The sequence below is a fragment of the Penicillium longicatenatum genome (genome assembly GCF_028827895.1).
Source record: "Penicillium longicatenatum strain IBT 33135 chromosome Unknown contig_3_segment0_segment0, whole genome shotgun sequence".
In the NCBI taxonomy this organism is placed as follows: Eukaryota; Fungi; Ascomycota; class Eurotiomycetes; order Eurotiales; family Aspergillaceae; genus Penicillium; species Penicillium longicatenatum.
Genome location: NW_026643121.1, coordinates 815,703 through 840,855, shown reverse-complemented (window position 1 = coordinate 840,855; position 25,153 = coordinate 815,703). Strand labels below are relative to the sequence as shown.

At 49.7% G+C, this 25,153-nt stretch overlaps 10 protein-coding genes across 10 annotated transcripts; 4 read left to right on the top strand and 6 right to left on the bottom strand.

The window, feature by feature from the left end:
• Positions 1–939: 939 nt before the first annotated feature.
• On the bottom strand, positions 940–2,563 carry N7484_005669 (uncharacterized protein; the record flags this gene model as incomplete). The annotated part of the gene is made up of 2 exons (XM_057116088.1): positions 940–2,041; positions 2,097–2,563. 2 exons carry the CDS (start codon positions 2,561–2,563, stop codon positions 940–942), a joined length of 1,569 nt encoding a protein of 522 aa, XP_056971971.1.
• A 745-nt stretch (positions 2,564–3,308) lies between these two features.
• Positions 3,309–5,579, bottom strand: N7484_005668 (uncharacterized protein; the record flags this gene model as incomplete). Its single annotated transcript, XM_057116087.1, has 1 exon — positions 3,309–5,579. The coding sequence occupies one exon, from the start codon at positions 5,577–5,579 to the stop codon at positions 3,309–3,311; it is 2,271 nt and encodes a 756-aa protein (XP_056971970.1).
• Positions 5,580–6,212: 633 nt separating this feature from the next.
• cds1 (phosphatidate cytidylyltransferase) lies at positions 6,213–7,725 on the top strand (the record flags this gene model as incomplete). The annotated part of the gene is made up of 4 exons (XM_057116086.1): positions 6,213–6,323; positions 6,388–6,787; positions 6,842–7,632; positions 7,681–7,725. 4 exons carry the CDS (start codon positions 6,213–6,215, stop codon positions 7,723–7,725), a joined length of 1,347 nt encoding a protein of 448 aa, XP_056971969.1.
• A 930-nt stretch (positions 7,726–8,655) lies between these two features.
• Positions 8,656–10,026, bottom strand: N7484_005666 (putative cyclin; the record flags this gene model as incomplete). Its single annotated transcript, XM_057116085.1, has 5 exons — positions 8,656–9,041; positions 9,096–9,417; positions 9,482–9,610; positions 9,663–9,744; positions 9,815–10,026. 5 exons carry the CDS (start codon positions 10,024–10,026, stop codon positions 8,656–8,658), a joined length of 1,131 nt encoding a protein of 376 aa, XP_056971968.1.
• N7484_005665 (uncharacterized protein) lies at positions 9,957–11,059 on the top strand (the record flags this gene model as incomplete). The annotated part of the gene is made up of 3 exons (XM_057116084.1): positions 9,957–10,121; positions 10,565–10,912; positions 11,027–11,059. The coding sequence occupies 3 exons, from the start codon at positions 9,957–9,959 to the stop codon at positions 11,057–11,059; spliced, it is 546 nt and encodes a 181-aa protein (XP_056971967.1).
• N7484_005664 (putative fructosamine-3-kinase) lies at positions 11,056–12,169 on the bottom strand (the record flags this gene model as incomplete). Its single annotated transcript, XM_057116083.1, has 2 exons — positions 11,056–11,158; positions 11,214–12,169. The coding sequence occupies 2 exons, from the start codon at positions 12,167–12,169 to the stop codon at positions 11,056–11,058; spliced, it is 1,059 nt and encodes a 352-aa protein (XP_056971966.1).
• A 343-nt stretch (positions 12,170–12,512) lies between these two features.
• On the bottom strand, positions 12,513–15,622 carry N7484_005663 (armadillo repeat protein; the record flags this gene model as incomplete). Its single annotated transcript, XM_057116082.1, has 3 exons — positions 12,513–13,493; positions 13,554–15,253; positions 15,310–15,622. The coding sequence occupies 3 exons, from the start codon at positions 15,620–15,622 to the stop codon at positions 12,513–12,515; spliced, it is 2,994 nt and encodes a 997-aa protein (XP_056971965.1).
• A 1,415-nt stretch (positions 15,623–17,037) lies between these two features.
• Positions 17,038–18,081, top strand: phoB (regulatory cyclin phoB; the record flags this gene model as incomplete). Its single annotated transcript, XM_057116081.1, has 1 exon — positions 17,038–18,081. The coding sequence occupies one exon, from the start codon at positions 17,038–17,040 to the stop codon at positions 18,079–18,081; it is 1,044 nt and encodes a 347-aa protein (XP_056971964.1).
• A 703-nt stretch (positions 18,082–18,784) lies between these two features.
• N7484_005661 (putative tRNA-specific adenosine-34 deaminase subunit Tad3) lies at positions 18,785–20,644 on the top strand (the record flags this gene model as incomplete). Its single annotated transcript, XM_057116080.1, has 3 exons — positions 18,785–18,881; positions 18,941–18,992; positions 19,048–20,644. The coding sequence occupies 3 exons, from the start codon at positions 18,785–18,787 to the stop codon at positions 20,642–20,644; spliced, it is 1,746 nt and encodes a 581-aa protein (XP_056971963.1).
• A 1,270-nt stretch (positions 20,645–21,914) lies between these two features.
• N7484_005660 (mRNA-binding ubiquitin-specific protease UBP3) lies at positions 21,915–24,582 on the bottom strand (the record flags this gene model as incomplete). Its single annotated transcript, XM_057116079.1, has 2 exons — positions 21,915–23,960; positions 24,019–24,582. 2 exons carry the CDS (start codon positions 24,580–24,582, stop codon positions 21,915–21,917), a joined length of 2,610 nt encoding a protein of 869 aa, XP_056971962.1.
• Positions 24,583–25,153: the final 571 nt, after the last annotated feature.

The window sequence follows — 25,153 nt, the reverse complement described above, 5'->3', positions numbered from 1 at the left end:
TTTGGCACTCTCCACTTGTGGAACTTATCTCTTTTCATCAATCCTTGAGTCAGCGACTCGAGCTTGGAGAAGAGAGGGTCGGCAAATCAGTAAAAGTAAATTTGTAAATGTCCCTAGATCGCTTCGCTTCTACAAACTTCTGGATGTTCAGTGACTTGTTCCAGGTCATTATAGGTCCCCCCCCCCCCCCTTGACTACATCTTGGCCGCTATTACATGTCTTGATTCTCAACCGCACCGATACCAATAATCAGTTCGCCCTACCTGTCCATGAAAGATAACTGCATAACTACACTTGAGGTTTCGATTCGAGTCCCAGGAAGTAAGGCGACGTCTGAGCGACCGTGACTTGATTCTTTGTTTGGAATTTATTTATCCACAGGAGTCAATAATACATTTCTTCACTTCTCTGTCTTCCTCCACACAGCTAGACACTGTCGAGGGTTGCGTCAATGTACAGTGTGTCCCGAAACTGTTGCGATTGCTTACACTCTTCGATTCTTTCCAGTCCCTAGGCCAAGATGCATTCGTCTACTTTGGGAGTTTTTCCGGAGTATTCCTGTCAAATGGACTTGTCTTGTTTCTTACTGATATTACGAATTCATTACACTCACGAGTTCACTTGTAAATTCAAAACATCTGACATCTCTGTACCGTATGTACCAACAACATGTAGGGACCTCAACTGAAAACGGGACAACGACAATCAACCAATCTATCTGTCATCAGATCACGTACAGCAACTTATACTCTGGCATAACCAGGCACCATCGAGGAAAAGAGAAACCACGATCATGCTCAGTGAGCAAGAGCATGATCCGCCCTGATCAGACCCACCTGGCAGAGGTTTCATGGTACATAAATACAAAGTTTAGAAACATCAGGGTAGCTTTTAAGACGAATCTTGTCTTCAAAACAAGTTTGTAGAATAGACCTTAGCCTAGTCGTCAACACTATGTGTCGGTTTCCACAACAGGTCTTCGTTATCGTCTGGATCCTCCACATCCTCGGAATTGGGAATGATTTCCTCAATTCCTGTGATCTCCTTGATCGCCGATGAGCCTGAGATAAATGACGCGACCAAGGCATCAATATGTGCATCCCACGTCTTGCACTTCCCTTTCTCGTACCCCCGAATGCAAAGATATTCCAGACTCTCCGGGAGAGCCTCCGGCAGCAGGAATGGTTGTCTTGGCTCGTTGTTTTCCCTGACACCCATGGCAAAATATACTAAAAACCCGATGCCCACACTCAATCGCTTCAAGGCCCGAAACTCCTTCAGTGACCCGCTGTTACTCGAGAGAGAGCGGAGCATTTGGCGTTCGTCATCATCGTCATCATCACTTTCGAGCGCTCTTTGATTGATTTCTTGGTCAACCCGACCCTCATCGAAACAGGAGGGGTGGAAATAGTGCATGTTGTGCTCGGCATCGATATCCAGGACTTCCAGAGTGTCTTTGTGCGGACAAATTGATTTGATGAAGATCCTGGCATTGAACGGCGCAAACCAACCTCCTAAAACGCACCGGCCACCGATGGTGTACTGGAATTCTCGCAGTACTTTGCAGGACTGAATGATAGAGACAAGAAAGGTTGTTGGGAGGGCAGAGTGGTGGATATGAATTCTGCTAATATTGGACGATCGGGGCTCTAGCACCACGCGCGCCTCGCCATTTTCGTCGTCACAGAGGCCACCGGTGCTAAGGGATTCAATAGACGGGAGGCGGTCGAAAAGCGTTGCGCATTCCAAGAAGTCCATGGCCATGTAGAAACGGTCATCCGAGTTCTCATCGTCGACTATCATGTGTACTTTGCGAAGATTTTGAAGATACGCAGTACTAGTCGGGTTCGCATTGGCCCGACGGAGAAGTTGATTGAGGGGAAAATGAACAATATCGTCTTGAGGCCTCTCTCTACCCCTGTAGAATCTAGAGAATAGACTGAAAGGCTGTGTCATCACTAGGGACTCTAGATTGGGTGACACTGAGATGAGAATCGCGGCTAATGCCTGCGCAATGAAGGTGCCATGAATCTCACCATGGCTGTTCGTCTAGTGAGCGCTCAGCTCAACAACTAACTAGGAATCGACTCTCTTACTCGTATCCATAAGCAGTATCTGGGAACCTGAAAGGCTCCCTGGTTTCACCTGGAGGCTGTGTGGTGGTTTGCATGAGCATATTGAGCACCGCGTTTTCTTGGGAGTTGGCGAAACCCGCCTTTCGCACAGCCGTGCGGAGGAGATCCCTGTCGCCCGCACTGAGCTCGCGCTGCTCTGCTGTCTGGACGTAGTGATGCTCCATGTTGGGCTGTCTAGTCTGCACGATCTCCCGTACATAGTTCCCCAGCTTAGGGTTCTTGAGGATCCCCATTACGAGGTCAAAAGTCTTATTGATGCTGGAGTCTTTCGGGTCGACACGGACCTGGTAGTACGGCTCGCGTGTTTTCATGTCGCACAGGCGATGTATTGATCGACATGACTGCGATAGAGCGGCCAGATCACCAATCGATGATACATGGCGAATGACCATAACTTGTATCTCGAGAGGGAGGGATAGGAATGCCATTGAAGATGTAGAATAAGTGTTCGCCGATCAGGGTCCGGGTTCCAATTTATTTTGGGGCCGCGCCCCACTGAATGCACTAGTCAAGGCATCAGTCAAGGCACCCGTATGCTTGGCTCCGAAGGGTCCCCCGGAAATGGTGTTTTGTTTGTTGGTGTCTTATTTGTTGGTGTCTGTGCTGGATGATAGGGCTGCGGGGGATTCTCATACCAGAGACCTCGTGGCCTGAAATCCAAAGCCAAATCCTTTCTTGTTATTGTATACGGTATCATCATCAATACTCTGGCTGGACAATTATGCCTTCAGGTAAGTTTCCTGAATTGCTTCAGAAAATTCCGGCACTCAGCTACCGCATGACGGAAACCTAACCCGGTCAATGAAGCTCCTTGGAATTTCTAAATCCACCTCCCTATATATTCCCTCGAAATCAAACGCGATGGAGTGCACTGTCTGCCCAATGACTTAGCAGTATCTGACTGCCTCTTGTAACCCTCATCTCCCGTGCTGCGAGGATGGTTGAAGCACATTGCCACGCTCCTTGGTGTTTACATCCGCCCCTTCAGGCAATATTTCCAGGAAATATAGTTATTGATCTTTATAGTTGTGTATTCGATGCGCTATATTGTAAAGTAGATGTTGGTATCTCAGACTCGTCAAACTTCATAAAACAAAAGCAGGTGATCAACTCCCAGACCACATAGCGCCATGTCAATGCAAAATCTTATCCTTACTCCAAATATTTTTCAAATCATTCTCGCCTAGAACTCGGAAACACCTCAGCCAATGAATCAGCTTCTTGGGGATTAGTCCACTCCTCAAGCAGATCGTGCGCCATGTCGACGGTCTCGTCATCAATTCCGGCCTCGAGAACGGATCCGTCGCAAAATGCCAAGCGTGTCAGGACGACTAAGTGCTTCTGCTTGCTACCTGGTACACGTGCCAGCTTCTCTTGCATGTTAATAGAGGACCCGTGGCGGCGGATTACCCCGAACACTAGACGCATCAGTCCATTGACTAGCGCAACTCGCAGCTCTTGCTCAGGGGGCGACGCATATAGCGCATCAAGCTCGTCGTGCATGGACCGGAAGAGTCGCGCCAACGCGTTAGGATGAGCAGCAATGATGGCGCTACCATGCTCCCGAGTTGGCGCAGCTGGATTGAATGCTAAAGACTCCAACAAAAGTAACACCTCCAGACGCATTGCACATACATCATGTGGGGTGTACGGCTCAAGACCCTCGTCCGGTTGGGCACGCTCACTAAACATAAAGGAAAGTCGGTCGACAAGCCATCTTTGTATATCATTCTGTTCTCCTTCTGAAGACATGATCGGCCCGAACGACTCTGGTCGAATGCTGGTTGATAATAGGTGTAAGATCAGCACAATATCCTTTAGTGGCTGTGAAGGATGTAGCATAACGAGAGTGAACGTATGTCGGATCTGCCGCCAAAAGTCTTGTAGTGCATCTTTGACATGTAACAATTCACTTGCGATATGATATAGGAGGCGTAGGGCCTCTGTTGAATCAACCTGCGGTTGCAAGTCTGACTGTGGAGTCGGTATCGATCGGATCACCCTCGCTTTTTCCCGGGCAGCGGGGGAATATCGAAACCGAGGGACTGCGTTAACTTCAACAGAATCTTGTAACACAGAGACCAAAGGACCGATCAACTTTGGAAGTGGAATATCGTTCATCCTCAGGACGTACCGCACAAGGGTCATAAATCGAGGTACAGGTTCATAAAAACGCTCAGTCAGTGCACGTTGCCAAAGTGGCCCAATCGCATGCATGTATTCCACCACATAGCTGCCCATGTCCAACTGAGCCAAACGGTCCAAAACCATACTAGACATTGGTCGTGCTGGTTCCGAAGGAAAGGATATCCTTGCCAGCGCCTCAATATCGGTTTCTTGATCAGGGAGCATGCGATGATTCAACAACCGTTTCATAACCTGCTGATCACGTACAAGTCGCTCGGGCCCTTCCTTGTAATCTGGTTCAAGGCCATCGGCAGGAGCTTCAGCCATCACCAGCTCACCAGCAGGGCTCAATTGTAATGGAACAGGGGTGTCCTGACTTGCCCGTCGCTTTCGTTTTCCTGAGACAGTCGGAGTTACTCGTTTTGACCGGGCAGCCGACTTGCTGGGTGACACTACAGCGATTTCGTCATCGTCGAACCCATCTCGAAACGGTAGGTTTCGAGATTTCTTAGGTGTGACGGGCGGATGCCCCTCTTCCTGTCGATGTTTCGACTTGAAATTGCGCAAATGGTGTGCCTCCTCCGCTAAATCATGCTGAAGGAAGATGTTCTCTGTCGCTAATATGTGCCCTTCAGACATTGCGGCTTCGACAATTTCCTTATGCTTTGTTGTTTCCTCCGCCATGGCCGCGCGCAAAGCTATCAGCTGCTGGTCATAATTCGCGATCATTTGCGCCTGTTTGGATCGGATAATGGCAATCTCGCCCGTCTTCGATTGCACCTGTGCTTTGGCATCGTGCAATTCAATTTGCAGTTGTTCTTTTTCTCGCTCCAGCTGTATATTGACAACGGTCAGTGATGATGAATCAACTTGAGCATGCTCCGAGCCTACCTGTTCTAGACGCGCAATTCCTCCAGATATGTTCCCCGACGTATGATCATCCACCTCCATCGCATCACCCATGCCACTGTGGACGGGCCACTCATGCTCCTTCACTAGCATATGGCCATTGGGAAACACCACAGAGCCATCCGCATTGTCATGTATCTCCGCTCCCAATTCACCCACCTCTAGTGTATCATAGTCATTCGTTAATCCGGTGTGTAAACGAGGTGGTGGTTGCAAGGTCGCGGAGTTCCGGACTGCAGGTTTTACCTGACCATGGAGAGTTGAGTTGTTTGGAATTGTCGGGCTATGCTGATACTGAGTGGCCTGTCCCTGGGTGGCCTGAAAAGCACTTTGTTCTAAATCAAAAAGTGTCCCAGGAGGCAGAGAATCGAACTCGTCAGAGAAGTAGTCATCGTCGTTGTCTTCCATGCCCCCGCGCCATGGATTACAGAAGCCTTGAATGATAATGGAACAGATGGAAACTGAATGGAACAAGAATTCTGAATAATTTAGGAATGCATCAGCATGCTAAGGTTCTGAGCCATTACGATACGAGCCAGCGCCAACTGCTCTCGAAACGCGGAGAATGAGGCTGACCGCTTTCGCGGTGTCACGTGGACCATACTACGGCTGCGATGTACCTCTAGGTACCTTAGGTATCCATGGATGGTAGCATTTAAGACCTCGGGAAACATAATCATGGGGCATTGACTGGCTAGATCCCTCGACCCACCTGGTGATTTTTTTTCTGCCTACCCAAGCTACAAATATTCTTTTAGCAGGAGCATCGATGAATATGTATATATTGTCATTCTTTAATAAATAATTGACTAAGGGAAGATGCACAGTTAATTCTGGGGTATGTGTTATGTACATAAATGGACATGAGAAAACCAGGGCAAATCGCATCGTCACGGACGGCAGACCCACCGCCTCAGCCACCGCTCCCACCTCCGCGCAGGAGCTCTCGAAGTTCTGGTCTCACTGCGCTTCTGCCTCCGGTCACCTCCCCTCTCAACTCCCTTCTTTTTTTTTTTCCTCCCGCCCATCCTCTCCATCACCATGGCCAAGCCCAAGCACACCGCTGTTGGTCGCAAGGGCAATGCTGCCGCGTCTCCCAGCTCCAACAAAAATGAGAAGATTGACTTTGAACAGAATACGGAAGCTGAGGAGGTGAGCTGAAACCAGTCCTAACTGAACTCCTTGACGTTGTTAACGCGCCTTGTTTTGTTCATAGACACCCGTGCAATCCGAAGGCGAGAAGAAACAACAAGACTGGGAGAAGAAACGGCAAACCTTCATTACCCGGACAATATGGACCTTCGTCATGATTGCCGGTTTCTTCATTGCCATGTTCTCTGGACACATTTATATCATTGGCCTGGTTACCGCTATTCAGATTGTTTCATTCAAGGAAGTCATCAACATCGCCAACAAAAAACCTCAGGGTGAAAAGGAGCAAAAACCGGCACCCCGCTTTACCAAGCAGCTGAGCTGGTACTTCCTCGCGACTACCATGTATTTCCTGTATGGAGAAAGCGTAATTTATTATTTCAAGCATATTTTGCTTGTGGATAAGGTTCTTCTGCCCTTGGCAAACCACCACCGCTTTATCAGCTTTACTCTTTATGTCATGGGTGGGTGTGCCTCAACTTTGCAGTTACCGAGTATTTTGCTAACGGACTCTATAGGATTCGTGTTCTTTGTGGGATCGCTGCGCAAAGATACTTACAAGTTGCAATTCGTTCACTTTGCTTGGACTCACATGGCGCTATACTTGATTGTGGTGCAAGCTCACTTCGTTATGAATAACATTTTCGAGGGCATGATCTGGTTCTTCCTCCCTGCATCCCTGGTGATCACCAATGATATCTTTGCCTATGTCTGTGGCATTACATTTGGCCGCACCCAGTTGATCAAGCTATCGCCGAAGAAGACCGTGGAGGGTTTCCTCGGCGCATGGATCTGCACCATCATCTTTGGATATTTCATGACCAATATCCTGATGCGGTACAAGTACTTCATCTGTCCCGTCAATGACTTGGGCTCAAATGTTTTGACCGGTCTAGAGTGTGTTCCAAATTCCGCCTTCATTCCCCAGCCATACTCCCTTGAATTGATCGGCCTGGACAAGACTTTCTATGTCGAGCCCATGCAGCTTCATATTTTGAGCTTCGCTACTTTTGCCTCTCTCATTGCTCCGTTCGGTGGTTTCTTTGCCTCGGGTCTGAAGCGCAGCTTCCAAATCAAGGACTTTGGCGAGTCGATCCCCGGCCACGGTGGTATCACCGATCGTATGGACTGCCAGTTCATCATGGGTTTCTTCGCCTACATGTACTACCACAGCTTCATTGCCGTCTACAAGGCGAACGTTGGTGATATCATTGAGACTGTCATCAACGGTCTCACGGTTGATGAGCAGTTCGAGGTTGTTCGCGGCCTCAGCAAGTACCTGCACAACCAAGGCGTCGTTTCAGATTCGGTACGTTTTTTTACGTGAACCTCTACATTTACTTTGACTAACGCACAGTCTTCGCAGATCCTGGACTGCCTTGTCACCGAACTCAAGCGCTAATGAATTCGAGTCGCCGGCCTCTCCATACAAAAACTTCACGACTTCTATTTACATTTTCCCCTTTTTTGTAATACACCCCGAGGATTACTCCCAACTCTTTCCTTTCTTGCCCTCTAGCCTCCGATGAAGCACGCCTTACCAGTTACTTGCTAACTGGGAATTGATTGGCTTTTCCTGGTATGACATGGATGCATCCGTTGGTTTCCCATGCCTGATGGCTATCACGTCTTCCTCCTCTTCCCACCTTTCAACACAGCATCGGTTTCAGTATTCAAAAGATGAGATGAATTGAAGGATCTTACATGAAATGAGGTCATACATCAACCGTGGTTAAGACAGTGGCGTGATCTTTAATTCGATTCATGGATGTTTTCTGTCTTACATTTTCCTTGGAACAGTACTTTATCTATTTTATGTTTCTGCCTAATTGGCACAGGATCTACTGTTGTCCTGGTCTTGATTATCTTGTTCAAGCCATTCGTGGGTGAAGGCCTGCTAATATCCCTTTGGTGCGTGAGAAAGAATGGGATCTGTCTTGTGTGGTGGGCCAATGGCCTTATTTGCTTCTCGCTGTCCTGCAAATTTTACAGTCTAGATCTCTAGAGCAGTAAATCAGGCAGTTGAATGTGTACATAGCTTTCAATTCACACGTTGAAGCTGACCTCGTTATTTGAATCTGAGGTGCATTGTTTTGTAATGCAATTTCCTGGTTCCTTCAGTGTAACGACACGGAGGTTAAGGAAATGAATATACTCGAAGTAATTGATCAATTCTTTTCATTCATATCAATAGAAGTAGGGTATCACAGAAACAACGAAAATCATGGAGGTGAACAGCCATATCGGCCTGAGCAGCTGGAATCAACACTGATGCCGAAATGCAGCGCCCATACCCACCAGATGGTAAGACCGAGAAGACATCCTGCTCTTCTTACTGTTCAACCTGATACTCTTCAATCTCAAGCTTGAAGTACGCCTCAACTTCCATTTTCTCCTTCTCCGCTTCGGTAGAATCAAGCATAAATCGAACAGCTGCATCCCGCCCCTTATCTGCCCTGTGGCGCTCACCGCTAGCAGCAACAGGTGTCAATGGGTGCAAAGGTCGTTGAGGAGGTTCTGCGGATCTCCTACTACCAGCGCTCAATCTCTGGTCACGGGGTCGGTCTATGAAGAATGCGAATCGAGGAATGCTGTTTTCTGCGGCTTCTTGATTCAGCGGGATGCGGACGGTTAAGAACTGGTCTGCTGGGAAATCCGGTCCCACGGATGTTGAAGATCGGTGATGCGTATAGAGTTCTAGCAGGTCAAAGAGGGTTTCTGGATTTGTAGTTAGTATGACTATATCCATAGGCTGGAATGGCTTGAACTAACCCATTACTTCTTCTCGGCTTGTGTCCCATCGCTCGTATTCCTCTCTGGACTCTAGGGCCTCGGTACGCTGATTCAAGAGTCGACTGGCGAGTTCCAGACAAGCAAAGGCCAAAGGTGACGTCGACTGTTTGAGCGGTGCGAACGTTCGATAGAGATCAAGTGAAATGCGGTAGGCTAAGCTCCAGACTTCCACTGGTATCCCGTGACGACGGGCCAGCTTGAATAAAGTCTTATGAGGGTGGCGGGTGCGAAAGTCAAAGCCAGATGCCTCTAGCATTAATCTCTCCAATCCAATGATTCCCCGAGCATTGGTGTCAAAAATCTGCCGGTTTCCGAGTTAGTATATAGTTCCTAATCATGCTTGATTTCTTCGAATAATGACCTACGGGATCATCTGGTGCCAGGTGGTCTGATGGTGATAGCTTGAGATTGTATGCGGCGCATACAATATCTCTAGACTTTTTGAGCGTATCTTCCGTCTTGCATGCAGTAAATAGTGCCGCTGCGGCCGCATCCTGTTCTCATATTAGATTGGGGCGATCTCCAAGAAAGCGAGAATGACGCTACCACAAAGTTATATTCATTATCAGGATGTACCAACCGAAATCGGTGGTAGTACATCGTAGCGGTATCATAAGTACGCACTGGCCTGCATCATCCGTCAGTGTCATGCTCTGAAGGGAGGTATTTTGGACGCAGGAATCCAATGGAGAACATACAGGTGGAGCACTTTCCGCACATTGTCAATCCATGACACTCCTTGCAAACGCAATGATTCTTCTCGAATGGGATTCATTCCCAGAGCTTGAATACAATCATGAATTGTTTGCTCGAACAAGTACGGCCTGGCTACCTGGATAAATGAAGGATGAATGGCTGGGCGCTCCGGAGCTTGGAGGCCGGGATCAGGGCGAGGGCGAACCCGCTCCATTCTTGATTCGAGTGACATGGCAGATTGAGAAGAAGCCAGTTACCTTTGACAGAAATTACGGCGATGAAAGGCTCTTGAAGCTTGTGCAGATGAAGGTCGACGGCCGTGACTGATATGATATGGTGATCACGTGATCGGAAATTTGTTAATCCGAAGTAAAGCCAATATGCAAAGGTCAGAATAAAAAAGACTAGAAGGAAGTAAAGCAGAAAGACTTTTGAAGTAGGTAGTGAGCGTGTAAATTGGAGTTCCTGGTTCCCTCCGTGGTATGCTACGACTAGACCTAGTAGCTTCATAATTGTGGATTCCGATCCCACCACCTGGGCACCTGACGCGTTTTACTCCTGAGTGATTTTCCAAATATTAGTCTGAGTAGTTTCGACGAACATGACATTTACTCAAAAAACCTTCACAATATCAGAACTAGCAATGACTGCTTTCAACTTGGGAGGTAACGAGTTTCCTTGCCAAGAAGGTCGATGTCGTCCAATGAGTCAATATGATCAGTCATCTATGATTAGATGCTAATGACTTTTAGATCCCCCCTCCACTGGACTGGTGGATGAACCCAGACCAGCTCGGAAACGAGACTGACTGGGCCTCGCAAGGAAAGCTTGGACACATAATCGACGTTTTCAACGAAGTTGGGAAATGTGTACCCGTTATGTGCCACCTAAATGGTGAAGTGATATTCACGGCCGGCGGGAAGTTCTACGAATTCATCTACATTTCCTGCGACCTTTGTCGGATTACTTTCCTGATTACCCTGGAGGAAATCATCGCTGTGATGAAGGACCTGGGATATACGGCCGTGAAGTTCAATGCCTGCCACGGTCTGGCAACGGTACTGTTCCGACCTAATTTGAACAAGACGAAAACCCAGAGAGTAAGTTTTTTATTGCTGTTACATACAGGGGATGAAGCCCAGAAAAGCAATGTCAACGACCTTTCCCATATCTTCGCTTACTTTCAATGTGTTCAAACATGAGCCCTGGCCTAGTGGCTGAAGTCCCTGAACGGCGATCGTATCTAGTCATCTTTCCCGTACTTGCGAACCAGCTTTTGCATAATTGACATTGCACCCGAGCGATACCCACCACCAAAAATAGCATGGTGATTCAAATGATGATATCTAACAAGGAAGTTAGCGTCTTAAAAGCAAAAGCAGATGGAAAAGATCGACTTACAGCTCATACAATCGCACTCGGTCGTTATATTCCTCCACCGGTGCAGTCTTTGGCACAATCCGATGATACTGGTCAAAGAATCGAGTCCCAAATCCACCAAACATGTGCATAATCCCTAACTCAAACTCATTATGCCCATAGCACACACAAGGGTCATAAACTACATCCCCGGGCTGATCATCACGACCACTACCCACGATGCGGCCACGATCTGCATTTCCACTCCATAGATCTCCATGCACCACGACCGGCACGATCCCCTCGCCTTCGCCATTGGAATCATATCCCAAATGACCGTCCCCTAGTAGGCGGGGCACCACCGTATAAGCCGTCTTCTCAACCAACTCCCGAAGTCCCTCGTCGCGACCATTCCGGTGTTCAGAGGTAGCGAGAATAGTAAGCAGTCGCTCATGGGCATAGAAGTCAGCCCAGCTATCATGGAACTTATTTGGCTGCTTAGTATCACCACAGAAAGTGGGAACAGGGAATCCGAATCGAGGTCTCCCAGTCTCCGGATCTGCGGGCGCAGGCGTGGAATGTAGTTTACCAAGTCTGTACGCCAGCGTCGTGGGATTGGTTTCATCACCTGAACTGCGTCCCATCGCACCGCCGAGATCAAGATACTCGGTGGCCAGGAAGAAGTTCTTACATTGTCTGCTTTCTTCGTCCACAGGACCCCAGGCTATTGCGCGTGGACAGAATCCTGGTACGGAGCCTGCGATCGCGTTGAGGGACTCGTACTCGCCCCGGAACATTTCTTCGGCGGCTTTGCCATCTGCGGAGGTTTTGACGAAGTATCGTCTTTCTTCTTCGCTCCCATTTCCTTTGGGTATTTTTGCGCGGATTGCGCCTGTGCTTGTGAAGCCTGAACCTAGGCCGGAGGTGGAGAGGCTAACCTTTGACGGGTCGGGTGGAAGAGATAGAGCTCGGAGAATGGGTGCTGGTACGGGTGACATGTTGTTGCTCTTTATTCTTTAAAACAAAAACTATTGGATATGTCATGCAAATGTTAAGAAAGAGACATCGATCAACGGGATAAGCTTGTGTGGTTAATACAGGGATGCGAGACCTGACAGGAACCTGCAGGGCTATGACGTTAGATCTCCGCACAACTAAGAGAACATCGATGCATTCATCCAATCAGTGCAGTATATAGAACAAATATTTGAGACCGCCTACTTAAGAAAGATATGCGCTCTAATGAATTTTGCTTGACATTGCACAAAATGGCCTATGCACATTAATATGACGTTCCATATCCAGTTCTCCATACATATGTCATAATCAAATCGTTCACGGCTACAGGTCGTTCAATAGGTGTATAGCCGTCTTGATACGCTCTTTAACATCCAGCTGCGGATCATTTTCGAGACTAAACACCTGATCAACAATTCCAAGAGCCTTGAGTCTAGTGACACGTTCGCGACATGCTTCACGATCACTCTGGTTCTCAAGGTAGATCAGGTTAATGACCACCCACGCACAGTTGGAGCGTATTTTGTAATTAGAGTGGTTGAAATAGAGGGCCAGGGACCGTAGAAGGTCCGGGTGAGAGAGCAGTAGTTGCCGATGGCGGGTAAGTCCTGCAGCAATATGGATGATAACGGCACTGACGGCGAGCAGAGTTTCTTGCGGTATTTGTAGTTCCCGGTTAGAGTTGTCACGGCGATGCGGCAATTGGATGGTGCGTGGGCGTAGATTATCAGCGAGTGCGTCCAGTAGCTCATTCTGACCGATCTCTTGGAGGAGAAAGTCGATCATTTCGGGTGCACCAGTCCCACACATCATGTTGCGCAGCATATCGAATGTCTGCTCTTGAACAGCGATGTCATCCTGTCTCGACTGAGTGGACTGTTCTAGGTTGCCGTGCATGACAAGCTTGCGCCGACGCCTGGCGTCAGGGAGAAACATATCCAAGCTCATCTTCGATTGGGGCATGCTATCACCCATCTTGAGCTCCTCAGCCGACTCGCCTGTGTCTTCCATGGGGTTGAGGATGTCAACTTGTTCTCCCGCTGAGTTGGCTCGACCCATGGCAATTCCAATAGCATGCTCTGTCTCTTCGTCCATTCCACGTCTAGTCAGGGCACTAATTGGGTCTTGGCTGATGATTTGCCGGATCCAAGCGGGCCCTAGAGCTTCAACTATCTTCATTCTTATATCATTGGATGTGTCAAAAACCACATGTTTAAGAGCCCACAAAGACTCTATCTGTAATTTTGTACTAGATGAGCGCGCGTGCTCGCAAAGCATAGGAATCACCTCGCCCGAGATAATCGCCTGTAAGAAATATTAGTTGGATTATGGCATAGGAATGTTCGAGATGACCCGCGCACTTACCTCCTTCATAGGACTGAAATTTAGTGCTAAGTTGCAGAGCGCCGCAGTTGCCGCAATTTGAACTTCTAGGTCGGGATGTTTAACAAGTGTAAAAAGCGGTTGGGCCACGCCACTATCAATCATACTGGTCCTCAAGGCGCTGACCGACCTAGTGAGCATACGAGCTGCGCCACAGGCAGCTAAAAGTGTTGGTGTCGGGTTACCATCCGCTGCAGTATTCTTTGGTACTGCAGCAGCATCGGCCGGAGCATCACTTGGCCGAGGTTTGAGGGAGTCGATGATATAGGGTACCACTCCATTATCGCAAAGTACCTTGCGGTATTCATCTTTGAACGGCACCAGCGCAGCCAAAGCCTTAAGAATACTTTCCCGATACCTCATGATGTGGCAAAGTGTAGGCGAATATCCAGGGGGCCCAAGTCGACAGTTCGGTGGCATTGTTTCAGGGTCCCGAGCTGGAAGATTGCCCTCTGAGTGCCACATGGGCCGCAATGTCTCTGACACTGGGTTATAAGTCTCTTTGAGAAGCTGAGATAGTCGTTTAAGTACATTTCCATCAACAGCATGCTTTTGTAGCTCTTGATCGTCCATGACCAAATTGGCCAATACGGCTGGAGCTTCTTCTTTCAAAAGTTGCGTCGGAGTGATGAGTCCATCATTCGCACCGGGCTCATCGGGGACCTCGAAATCTTTCTCCAGCATGCGAATGAGAATCGGAACCAAGAGATAACCAAGCATCGGAACTCGATGCTTTTTGGCAAGGCCCAGCCGAAAAAGAACAGTCACCAGTCGAGCCGCCATCAATTGGACCATGCCACCTTCTGAACGAAGGATGCAAAGCAGCCATGGAACGATGGAATTCTCATCCTCTTCGGGGGGAGACGTTTCGGCCAGCGAAAACGGCGTAGAAAAAGAATGGCTCTGGCGACGCTGCGCGCCAGAATTTCCCAGAGGTGGAAAGTTGGCCGAACTCGAGGTTAATTTGGCATGTACCATTGGAACAGAAGGGAGAAGATGATCCACCGGATTTGTGCTGGAATGACGGGGCACCGCCGAGCCAGACAGGTACGTGGTTCCCCAGGGATTTTTCTTAATGTCAGTCGGAGCGAATTCAGGGAGTTGTTTGGGAAATACGGTGACAATTCCCGGCGAGGAAAGGAAATGCTCTGCCCGCCACTTCGACTGCTCGATGATCACGGTGATTGCGCGGAGAATGGGTGCCAACCGCGCCGATGCTGGAGCAGGTGGGGGGAAATCCCCTAGAGCTCCAGGTTCGTGTAGATGGTCTTCTGCACCCGGGAGAACGAACCCTTGGGCTATCACAAAGCTGGCAATCTTGACAGCCAGGGCGTCTAGCACTCCACATTCCGCCAACGTTGTCTTATGAATCTCTTCCGTGCATAGCTTTCCAATCAAGGCAGCCGCCAGCTCAATACTCGCTTGGCTGCCGGTGGGGCCATAATTTTGCGCAACAATCCGTCGGATAGCTCCGACTGTTTCAGGTGCGAAGACGATGTCTGCCAGTCGGGTGTCCCGAGGCCATTGATCTTGGTTTTGCAACGGTAGTCTGTCCGCAATCGTGTTGAGAAGTCGTAGGATGGGAAGACAGAAGCGCTGAGGGCAGTCCGGTGAGGATAGGATAGAGAGAAGAGTCGGGAGAATGTCGCTGGCGAATATCGGGGCAAGGAACGTTGGACCACCTGTTCGACATGTTAAAATCGTCATCAGTGGTTCTAGGTCTTTGGCGCGCAGGTACCTTGCACCAAGCTTCCAATTATCAGGATTGCCTGCAGACAGGCTTCTGATTCTTCCGATATTTCAGGGTTCTGATAGGCTCTAGTCGCCTGGGTCACAGAGCGGTTAGATTCAGTCGCAGATTGGTTCCCTGGCCATCGCGACCCGAGCACCAAGGCCAACGTCGGGATAATTCCTGCGGCAACGTAGACCTCTTTGCGCTGATCATGACCTATCACTTCATTCTTTAGGGCCCGGAGAGATGTGATCTGAGAGGAGATGGAATCCGGGTTTTGGAGTTGTAGCAGAATCGGCGGAACCGTTGCTCGCGTCATCGTCAGAAGACGACCGCCTCCCGACGAGGGTGAAGACGGTTAGCAGACCAAGAGGAGATAGATGCGACAAGGTGGAGCGTCTATTCCTTTGGGCTGCGGGGTTTGTAATAGCTGGTCGGCTTGGGCGAGATGACAAGTATGGGAAGACTTGGCCGAATTCGGCCAGGTTCTGAGGGCGGGGAAGAAGTCGCGTGCAATTGGGCGGTGAGGTGAGACCACTTGTGAAGTTGATATTTTGTCCTTTTCGTCCGTCAATGAATCCTTGAATTGCCTATCAATCTTGAAACAATCGGAATCAATACTACAATAGGGTCCAATTCAACTTCCAGAGCTCAAGGAGGTGTAGTCCGTCATACTCCACTATGTAAGTTGAATGTTTTACGTAAGACTAGTGTAGATCTTGGCACAGAGGAGAGTACTCCGTACAAATTATTCAATGACCTGCATAACTGATTTCATCCGAGTCTTTGTAAGCTAAGATTGTATTTGATGTCCATTAATTGATAAGATATCGCATTCGACAAATTTTGCAGCGCCTATCTAAGAAGCCAATCGTACGTAATAATTAATAATAATATTTGGGTGGTGAGAGCTACTGTAGATAATGCACGTCATGCAGCCCAAATACGGAGTACAGTACAGGTTATATACGAATACGGATGCGAAAGGGGCGCAGTTACAGGTATGACGGCCTGGCCTCAGGCCTCAATCTGATTATACCAATGACGCCAGGTCAGATTTAATTCCCGAAAGAACTATTAGTGCTCCACGAGGGGATTGTTTGCATCCCTAGTCTACTACTAGTGGCCTGATTTACCGCAGGTAGCAAATTATGCCCCTTTAATCGTCCCTTAGTCCGGTTAGAACGGCTCTGAACCATCCAAAAAGGGTTTAGTGGTGATGGGTTTTTGCTCAGGCTCCACCACTTCCACTCTTTGGGCTCATCACCTGATCAGCCCTGTGACTGTGTCACGTATGGTCACGAAAACCCTCAACCCACCAATCAAGGGTCTGACAGCGCCGGGGCGAAGCCGATGGAGTCCTGTAAAACATCAACAATACGCGAAGCTCTTGGTCGATTGGCCGTGAATCGAGATTCGTCGTAATAAATTACCTCATAGCAGAACAGGATTTTACTCCCCAAAAGGGTACCCGTTCTCCGACTCTCCTCCCTTTTCTTCTCTTCTCTACTACGTCTTTCAAATGAGTAAGGGTTGTTGCACCAAGTGCTCTCCACAACCAGAACCCCCGGATTTCCAGTCTACTTCATCCACCTTGCGATCTACGTGAGGATGAGGCCGTGCGCCAATACCATTCAGGTTCCGCAGGTGCCCCATTGACTCGTGCGCCCACGTGGTGCCAGCGTGCCCTCCCATTGCTTTGCCGCAACATTCCTCTCGATCCCTCACTAAGCCATGTTGGCTTCGTCTCCTTCACCCTCGTCGGCTGCGCTACGCTCTGGCTCCGCCCACCCACATTATGAAAGTGCTCCACAGTTTAGTAGTCCACGTTCATCCCGCCTGGCCATTGAGGAGCTCCGTTCGGCCCTGAATCGCCATACCGTCGATCCTGCCTCCCCTGATTCCCCCGCCGCCCTCCAACGTCGACGCGCTTCTGCAGTCGATCCCTCTGCCCCCAGCGCTGCCTTGGCCTCTTCATCCCAGAGCCCATCCGCCACTCCTTCCACTGCCACTCTTCCTACCGCCACACCATCTGGCCCTGTGATCCCGCCACCTGCCCCGTCCGTCTCAATGCCCGCCCCGGACAATTCGGGGGGCTCCAACAAGCGCAACAGCCAGAGTGACCACCACTCGCCGAATGCGCCTTCGGCGGGCACATCTGGTGGTCATGATGTGGAGGTGTCGCAAACTAAGCGTTTGCGCCCGGCCGCGCCCAGCGTCAAGATCCTGCCCGTACAATACGAACTGGCTGATCCCCGTGACCTTGTTGTGCTGATTTCCAGCATGCTTATGGAGCTTATTCGCTTCAATGACAAGATTCCCCTGCATCAAGGGCGTTTGACGCGCTTCCACTCCCGATCGCCCCCTCGAATCTCCGTGCAGGATTACCTGCAGCGTCTGGCAACGCACGCCACCCTCTCGCCACCCATCCTCCTTAGCATGGTCTACTACATTGATCGTCTCTGCGCATTATATCCCTCCTTCACTGTTTCCAGTCTCACCATCCACCGTTTCTTAATTTCCAGTGCCACCGTCGCCAGTAAAGGACTGAGCGACAGCTTCTGGACCAATAAGACGTACGCTCGAGTCGGCGGTATCAGCATGAACGAGTTAGCTATGTTAGAACTTGAGTTCCTCTTCCGAGTCCAGTGGCGCATCGTGCCACAACCCGAGGTCCTGGTCGACTATTACCAGAGCCTGGTAGAACGATGTGAAGGGTTTGAGATTGAGCGCAACGGCAGTGCCACCACCACCGCGACTACGACTCCGGCAGCATGAAAGAATCCTGGAATGTATGGATATCACGATCTGGTCATGAATGTTTCGTTACGGACTATGTTTTCGGGCTGGCCTCGAGTTCCACGAATACGGCCTCATGATCGACTTTACATTGGAATGGATTTCTTTGCCTATCAACCTTTAATATTCGATCTAATTTGCATCTACGGCCTGGCCCATGCATATGCTACAATTAGAGGGCACGCATCGAGGGTTAGCGTGAGATAGCGGGTCTATGTTAGCATACTCCACGCTGAGCGGTGATTTGTAGCATGGTTTCAGCGCTTCATTTCCAGCGGGACTTATCTGGCGTTTTCATGTCAAGGAGGTATTTTATCTATGAACACTATTTTACCACGGATTTTCATTACAAAAATATACATTTTTTTACGCCTATGAGAACATGGTCATCTTGAAGTAGAGATTCAATAAACTAATACAATAAACTAATACTAAATGACGTTAGTTGCTACTTCCTTCCCGGGACTTTAGGGCATAGGGCGCGGGGGTTAGGGCAGCGGATCTGGAAATCTTGAACTTCATGCGTCACCAACGCAACGCGGTTTACAATTTGTTTTCTTTCAATTCCTCTGTTTCTTTCACTTTTCTACACCGAGCTATGAAGCAAAAGCACCCCTTCATGTTTACACGATCCATTTAATCTTCGATTCTCTCCCCTCCTTGAACCTCTCCCTCAACCATCATGGATCTCGCAGAGACAGTCAGAGCGATCCAGCCTTTACAAGGAGAGGTCGTTCCTATTCGCACTGTCCAGGAAACACAGCCAGTTGAGGAATTCGGTATGACTCTGCATGGTATCGATCCCCGCTGGCAACATCATGAACTAATTTGCTTGCAGGCGATGCCTTCGTCGCAGAAATCAATATCAAAGGTGCAGCCAAAGTGATCAAGTGAGTTACATTCTAATATTTTGCGATGATGAAGCAAGCTTATTCTCTTCTTTAGGGTGCTCGACTCCAAGTACCCCCGAGTCCCCTCACTCCCTCTGTCACATCTTCGACGCTTCGCGAAGAGAGATATCCTGCCCCCGCCACTTCGCGCAAGAATTGAAGCCGAAAGTTCGCATGCAATTAGAGAACAACAAACTATCTTTGTTGTGGTTTCGCCTCCACTGCCTCCCGCAGAAGAACTGCAAAACCTACTCGCTCCCTTTGCGCCAGATACTTATGGCTCTGATGCGTCTACACCTGAACCATCGCCATCAAAGATTCACCTCTTCACCATCCAAATCCCTCTCCAGCCACCTTTCAATGTTACCCAAGCTCAACGATGGAGCAAAACCCTTTGGCCAGTTGTTTTCAACCCCGCCGCACCCCGATCCACTGTCGCACCGCCCCTTCAAATCCTGAACCGGGCTCAGGAAAGTATTGAGCCTCGTGCAGGATACTATCTCTCTCTCGCGCGCAAAGTTGCAGAAGAGGCAAAGCAGTCGGGACGTGGCCGCGGCGTTGGAGCAGTCGTTGTCGATCCGGCCATCGAAGCCGCGATCGAGGCCGCTGCAGAAGAAAGTGGCGAGTACACCACTCACAGATGGATGGACGCCGTCCTCGCTGTTGGCGGTGATGTTCGTTTCGCCCGCTCGGAAGCTGGGAAGCCATCTCAGACAGATCTACACCCCGGTGTGGCTCCTAACCCAGCCTGTGCGGTGTTTGATTCAGATTTGGAGGGCGGGCCGGATCTGCATGCCTTGATGCGTGTTGCTGAGCTTGTTGCGCGCAGACGTCGTGAGGATCCCGAACACCAGGAATCTACAGCGGCCGTTTCGACTTCACTGGCTGCTATTGCTACGGATCCCCAGCTTTCTTCACAGCTAAGTCCTCTTGAGTCACACTTCCTCTACCAACCCGGTCCTCCAGAAATCGCCACCAATGCGTCTATTGCTGATTCCAATGAGTTTTGCTCCTCCCCCCTCTCTCCAAAGAAGAGGAAGCATGAAGAGCCAAATCCTGAATCTGCCTCGGCTCCTCTTAACACTATCGGCCTTGACCCATCTATTCAGGTCGCAGTCGCACAAGACCACTCCCAGTCTGCGACGCCTCCCCTTCCAGCTCCCCCGCCATCAACCGTCGCGACTGTTGCTAATCCTACCATTTCACATCCTCTTATTGAGTCAGCAAAGGTTGCTACTACCTCTACCGCCCCAGGCACGACCTCTCGCATTCGCACTCGCTCGCAGGGAGGCTATCTCTGCACGGACCTTGACATTTACATTTCCCACGAGCCGTGTCTCTGTTGCTCTATGGGCTTACTTCTCTCTCGATTCCGGGCTATCATCTTCCCACGTTCGGGTCGGATGAAGAGCGGCGGCATAGCATCTGAGCCCGTTGTGATCCCTACATCGGATCCTGATCCGTGGGTGGATGATGCTGAAACTGGCGATACGGATGAGAAGTTTGGGGAAGATGAGGATGAACGTTTGTATTATGGATTGCATTGGAGAAAGGAGTTAAACTGGCACGCTTTAGGGTTTGAGTTTGTAGAGTACGAGGATGAGGATGAGGAGGTCGATGACGAGAGTGATGATGTGGTTTTCAACGCGTGACGCATCGTGCGATTATGAACCAGTATTGTGTCGATATTATGTATGTTTAGGACGAAATGTTTTAAAACTACGTTTAGAGGAATGAACGTGAGGTAAATCTCGTTTGAAATTTTTTTGGGCTTCTGTAAAGACATGCTTTTTCGAGGTTCTCCATCTTCCTCCTCTTCCTCTTCCATTTATTTTCCAACAACTGCAGCACTTCTCTGCGCATTCACACTTTCTCCAATGGACTATGAAGTATACCCCATTAGATATAAACAACAACGACCTCCATTCAACGGGCAAACGGGCATTCTTCTTCAACAAGTGACTATGAAGCCAAAAGGCCGTAGCATCGGGCAGATGCTATTTGCCCTGCGTCAGCTGACAACACCACCATGGGCACCACTGGTTCTCATCTTCCACGATCTATGGGGGAAAAACAAACAAGGAAATTCATGACGTCGTCACATATCCCCCAATCCACGCCACATGCCCCATGGCGCAGTCAAATACAATAAGGAAAAAGGGGGTGGTAACAACAAATTCTCATCGCCGGTGTCTTCTGCCGACCTGGGACGGTCATGAAGCGACATGGCTAGCCATGAGAACAGGAAAAGATAAAAACAAAGTTAAATACGCAGGGTATGAACCGGATCTGAAATCCCATAAGATACAATCCAGAAAATGGCGGGGGCTAAGAAACAAACAGGTGTTCAAGATGACAAGTAGGGAGGGTCCAGGGGGGAGGGAACCACATACCACCCAGTGGCAGCGGGCAACTGAGATGATCCAATGGTTTGGGCAAAATTGAGATAGAGTCTTTTTGACTAGTGCTTGATGAGACAAGACAACAGACTACAAAAGCTGTCTCAATGACGCTTCCTTGGGATCTTTAAAGGACAAGGATACTGGGTCCGCCTTCCCAGCTATATCACTCAGCCCTGAGTTACCAAGGAAATGTCTTCGAATGTAAAAGGAACTTCGAAAGCAGCTGATAGTCGCAAATCGGCTGGGTGACATTCTTTTGCACAGTCGATGAGACCAAATAGTATGCGAGCCCTGCAAGAGCTCTAAGGCCTGGATGTCATGAAACCAATGAAAATGGCATGGCTCATAGTTTATGCCACCAACCAGGGGGTATGGGTACGATGCTCTCAAAGGGGAAAGATGAAGATGATAATGAGTAAATGACGAGTGAAACGGATCCGGCCGTGAGACACAGCTTTCGGAGATAATAGACTGGAATGTATCAAGTAATAATGGGATCACGCCCAAGATTGCCCAAAAATCAAGCCATTCGCTGGTAAAACAACAGGTAGGCGACACGGTTGTCGCGAGAACCATATCTACCCAGGGGAGTTCGGACACCCGAGGAGGTAGCAGGAGAGGCGGTAATACCGTTGACAGACTTCTTGCTTGCATGGTTGCTAGATCCGTTTCCATTGACTTGGCTCCAGCCTTTGTCGCTGTCCGCCGAATCCATGGCATCCTGGTCAATGTGATCAAAGATATTTCCACGAGGATTCTTGTCGTGTTTGTGTTGTTCTAAGGCGGCTGCGAGCACTTTGGGGTCCTCCTCACCGCCAGCTTCTGCCACATCTTCGCTGCGAACGCGGCGGATGACAGTATCATCCATGCGGATCCACTCACGCCCATCTTGTCGTCTCACATCGACAGTGTAGTGACCGCCGCTAGCATTCATTCCGTGGTGGTAAATGACACCCATAAGACGGTACTGAGGAAGACCACCGGAAGCGGTTAAAGCATTGCGCCGATGGGCAGGGAAAACCTCCCGGGGGATCTCCAAGTCAAGTGGGTAGCCAACCTTCTTCCAAATCTTTTGGGTGGCTCCAGTCAAACTATCATACTGGAAACGCTTAAGATGAAGAATAAGAACCGGGGGCATGGTCTCAATAAAAATCTGCTTAGTCGCGGTGACATTGGGCCCACGAGAAGAATTGAAATCACCCTGGATGCTCTCAGGCTTTGTCAGTCCCTTCAAAGCATCGATGATGTTGTGGACTTCAGGAGATCCAATGTCAAGTTGCAGAGGCTGGTAAGGCTCCATAGTGACCGAGGTCTTGTTACCCGGCACCTTGAACTCGGATCGTAGCTTGCCTCCGAATATTCTTGTGACAGGTGATTCAGATGCGTGAGCCCCAGATGACTGAGTCATGGCTGCTTTTTGCTTATGGCCAACCTCCAGCCATCCATCACCGGACGTGCCATCCATAGCACCTTCAGCACGCTGTGCCTCTTCGGCCTTTCGAGCATGTTGGGCAGCACGGTCACACTCTTCATGAAGCTCTTCAAGGAGAAAGCCCAAAAACTCCTGAGCATCCTGCTGGTGACCGCGCCGCATGTCTCTAAAGCGAGGCAATTGCCGGATCATTTCATACACGAACTCGGGAACAAAAGCGTCACCGTACTTCTCTAATTCATTAGGTTTCAATCGCATCTTCAGCTGCTCTTCCGAAGTGGCCGCATCGATGACACGGAATTCCCGCATGAACATTATCAGGGCATCGATCAAGGGCACATCACTGTGGAAGCTGTGCGCGGATCTGCGACCAACATAGTCAAGGAACTGATGGAAAGGCACGCAGGAGACCAAGATCTGCAGTACTGAATTCATGTAGCACATGTTCCCGGTGTTAACCAATCCACGAGGCTCGAGGAAAGCGATCTTGTCACTGTATTTGGTGACATCTTCACCAAGGCTGGTCAAAATGTCTGCAAGAGTTTCACTCTTCTGTGTAGTCGCATTGTTCGGCTGGGCCGAAGCTGTGGCGCCAGCCGACTTAGCGGCTTGCTGCGACCGAAGAAGCTCCGCCCATGACTTAGGAGCAGCGGCACGGACGGGTGAGGATGGCTTGGATGAATCTTCATCGACGGTTGTGGACTCCACATTGCTGTCTGGGGCAGTCACTGCGTGAGATTTGGGGGTCTCCGCGGTGGCGCTAGGGCTATCTTTAGTCTGTCGACGCGGGGTACCTGGGACATTTGGCACTATTGGGACGACGGGAATGGCAGGCTTGGGGTTTTTCTGCTGGGCATTTGACTTCGCCGCAGATGAAGGAGTGGTAGGCTGAGTTGAGTTTGCATCCGATTGAGGAACTGAGGTCGTTGGGGTCAGAGGCTCAGAGATCAAATGGGTTGCAAAGTCTGTGGGCTTGACCTCCTCCAAGGGCTGCTCGACCTCTCCCTTCCTCGGACCGATTATCCAGCGCCCATCCTTCTTAGGGAATTCCACAGAGTCCCGCATAGGGTTCCTCCTTCGACGGCTTTCAACTCTGGCGGGGAAGGAAACATCAGGCACTGACAGCCAGGGTACCTATATAAACGATTAGATTATGCCCAGGCAAATCGGTCTAGTTTGAAATGAAGCGTACTGGTGCAGCAAAAGCTGGTTTAGGTTCTGGTATGGGATCTGGCACAGACTTGGGGTCCCATCGCGGCGGGGGTGAAGCGACGGGATACTGTTGAAGTTGTTGTGGCGGTAGGGCAGTGTGATCATGCAGCTCGGGTTGAAGTGGTGCTGGAATTGACGGGGACATGCTTGATTGCAGCGGTGTTGATGCCGGGGGTTGCATGGGTAAGGTCTGTGGAGGAAGATGACTCGGTGCCACGACGTGATGTGAGGGCGGGTACATGGATACCATCATCGGGCCATAAGGCTGATGGTAGGGACGTGGGGGAAGCTGTGCCGGACCATATGGATACCACGAAGGAGAGTATTGTTGCGGCATATATGCAGGAGGCATATGGCCATTCATGCCATTCATGCCATTCATATTGTTCATCCCACTCATCCCATTCATGTGTGGCGGATACCCCCCCATATACAGTGGGGAGCGCATGTTGAGCGGACCTGGATTGTAGGGATACTCCTGTTGTCTCCTTGACGGCCCCATGGGTGGCTGCCCATGGGGCATCGCGGGTAACTGGTGGTTCATCTTGACCAGAGCTCAAGAAAGAAAAGAGTTGCCTTCACCGTTTAGCCACGCGTTGCCTCAATGGGAGCCATGCGCGGAGGAAAGCAAGATAAGCCAAAACCGGATGCCTCAACTATGCTTATGCAGCCATGTTGGCCTCTTTCCTGCGGTTGAGAGTGGTTTCGTGAAGGGCGTCCGGGGGAAGGTAAATTAATATAAGGGTTGGAGTATTCCAAATGCTGAAGGCGCAGGAGTTAGGAAACGACCGCAATGCGCGAAAAGAATACCAAACAAGGAGCTCTGTGCCTGGATGCTCACATCAAAGGTTAATATAGATAGATTTGGGGGGCCGGTGGTCAAAGCGGCCAGAGTGGTGAATGGAAAGGTTGGCAGGCGAGTAATAGCCTCTATAATTAATCCGCTCTTTTGCCGAAGCGAAGCTGAAGTGCAGAGTCAAGGTGGTGATTAGTTAAGCCGTGCTGAGTCATAAACACGTGCTGTCCGATGACATGCCCCTCCAATACTTGCCTCTCGGATCTTTGAATCCTCTTGGCTTTTTTGGTCGCTCTCTATATTCTTAGATGGCCTCTTG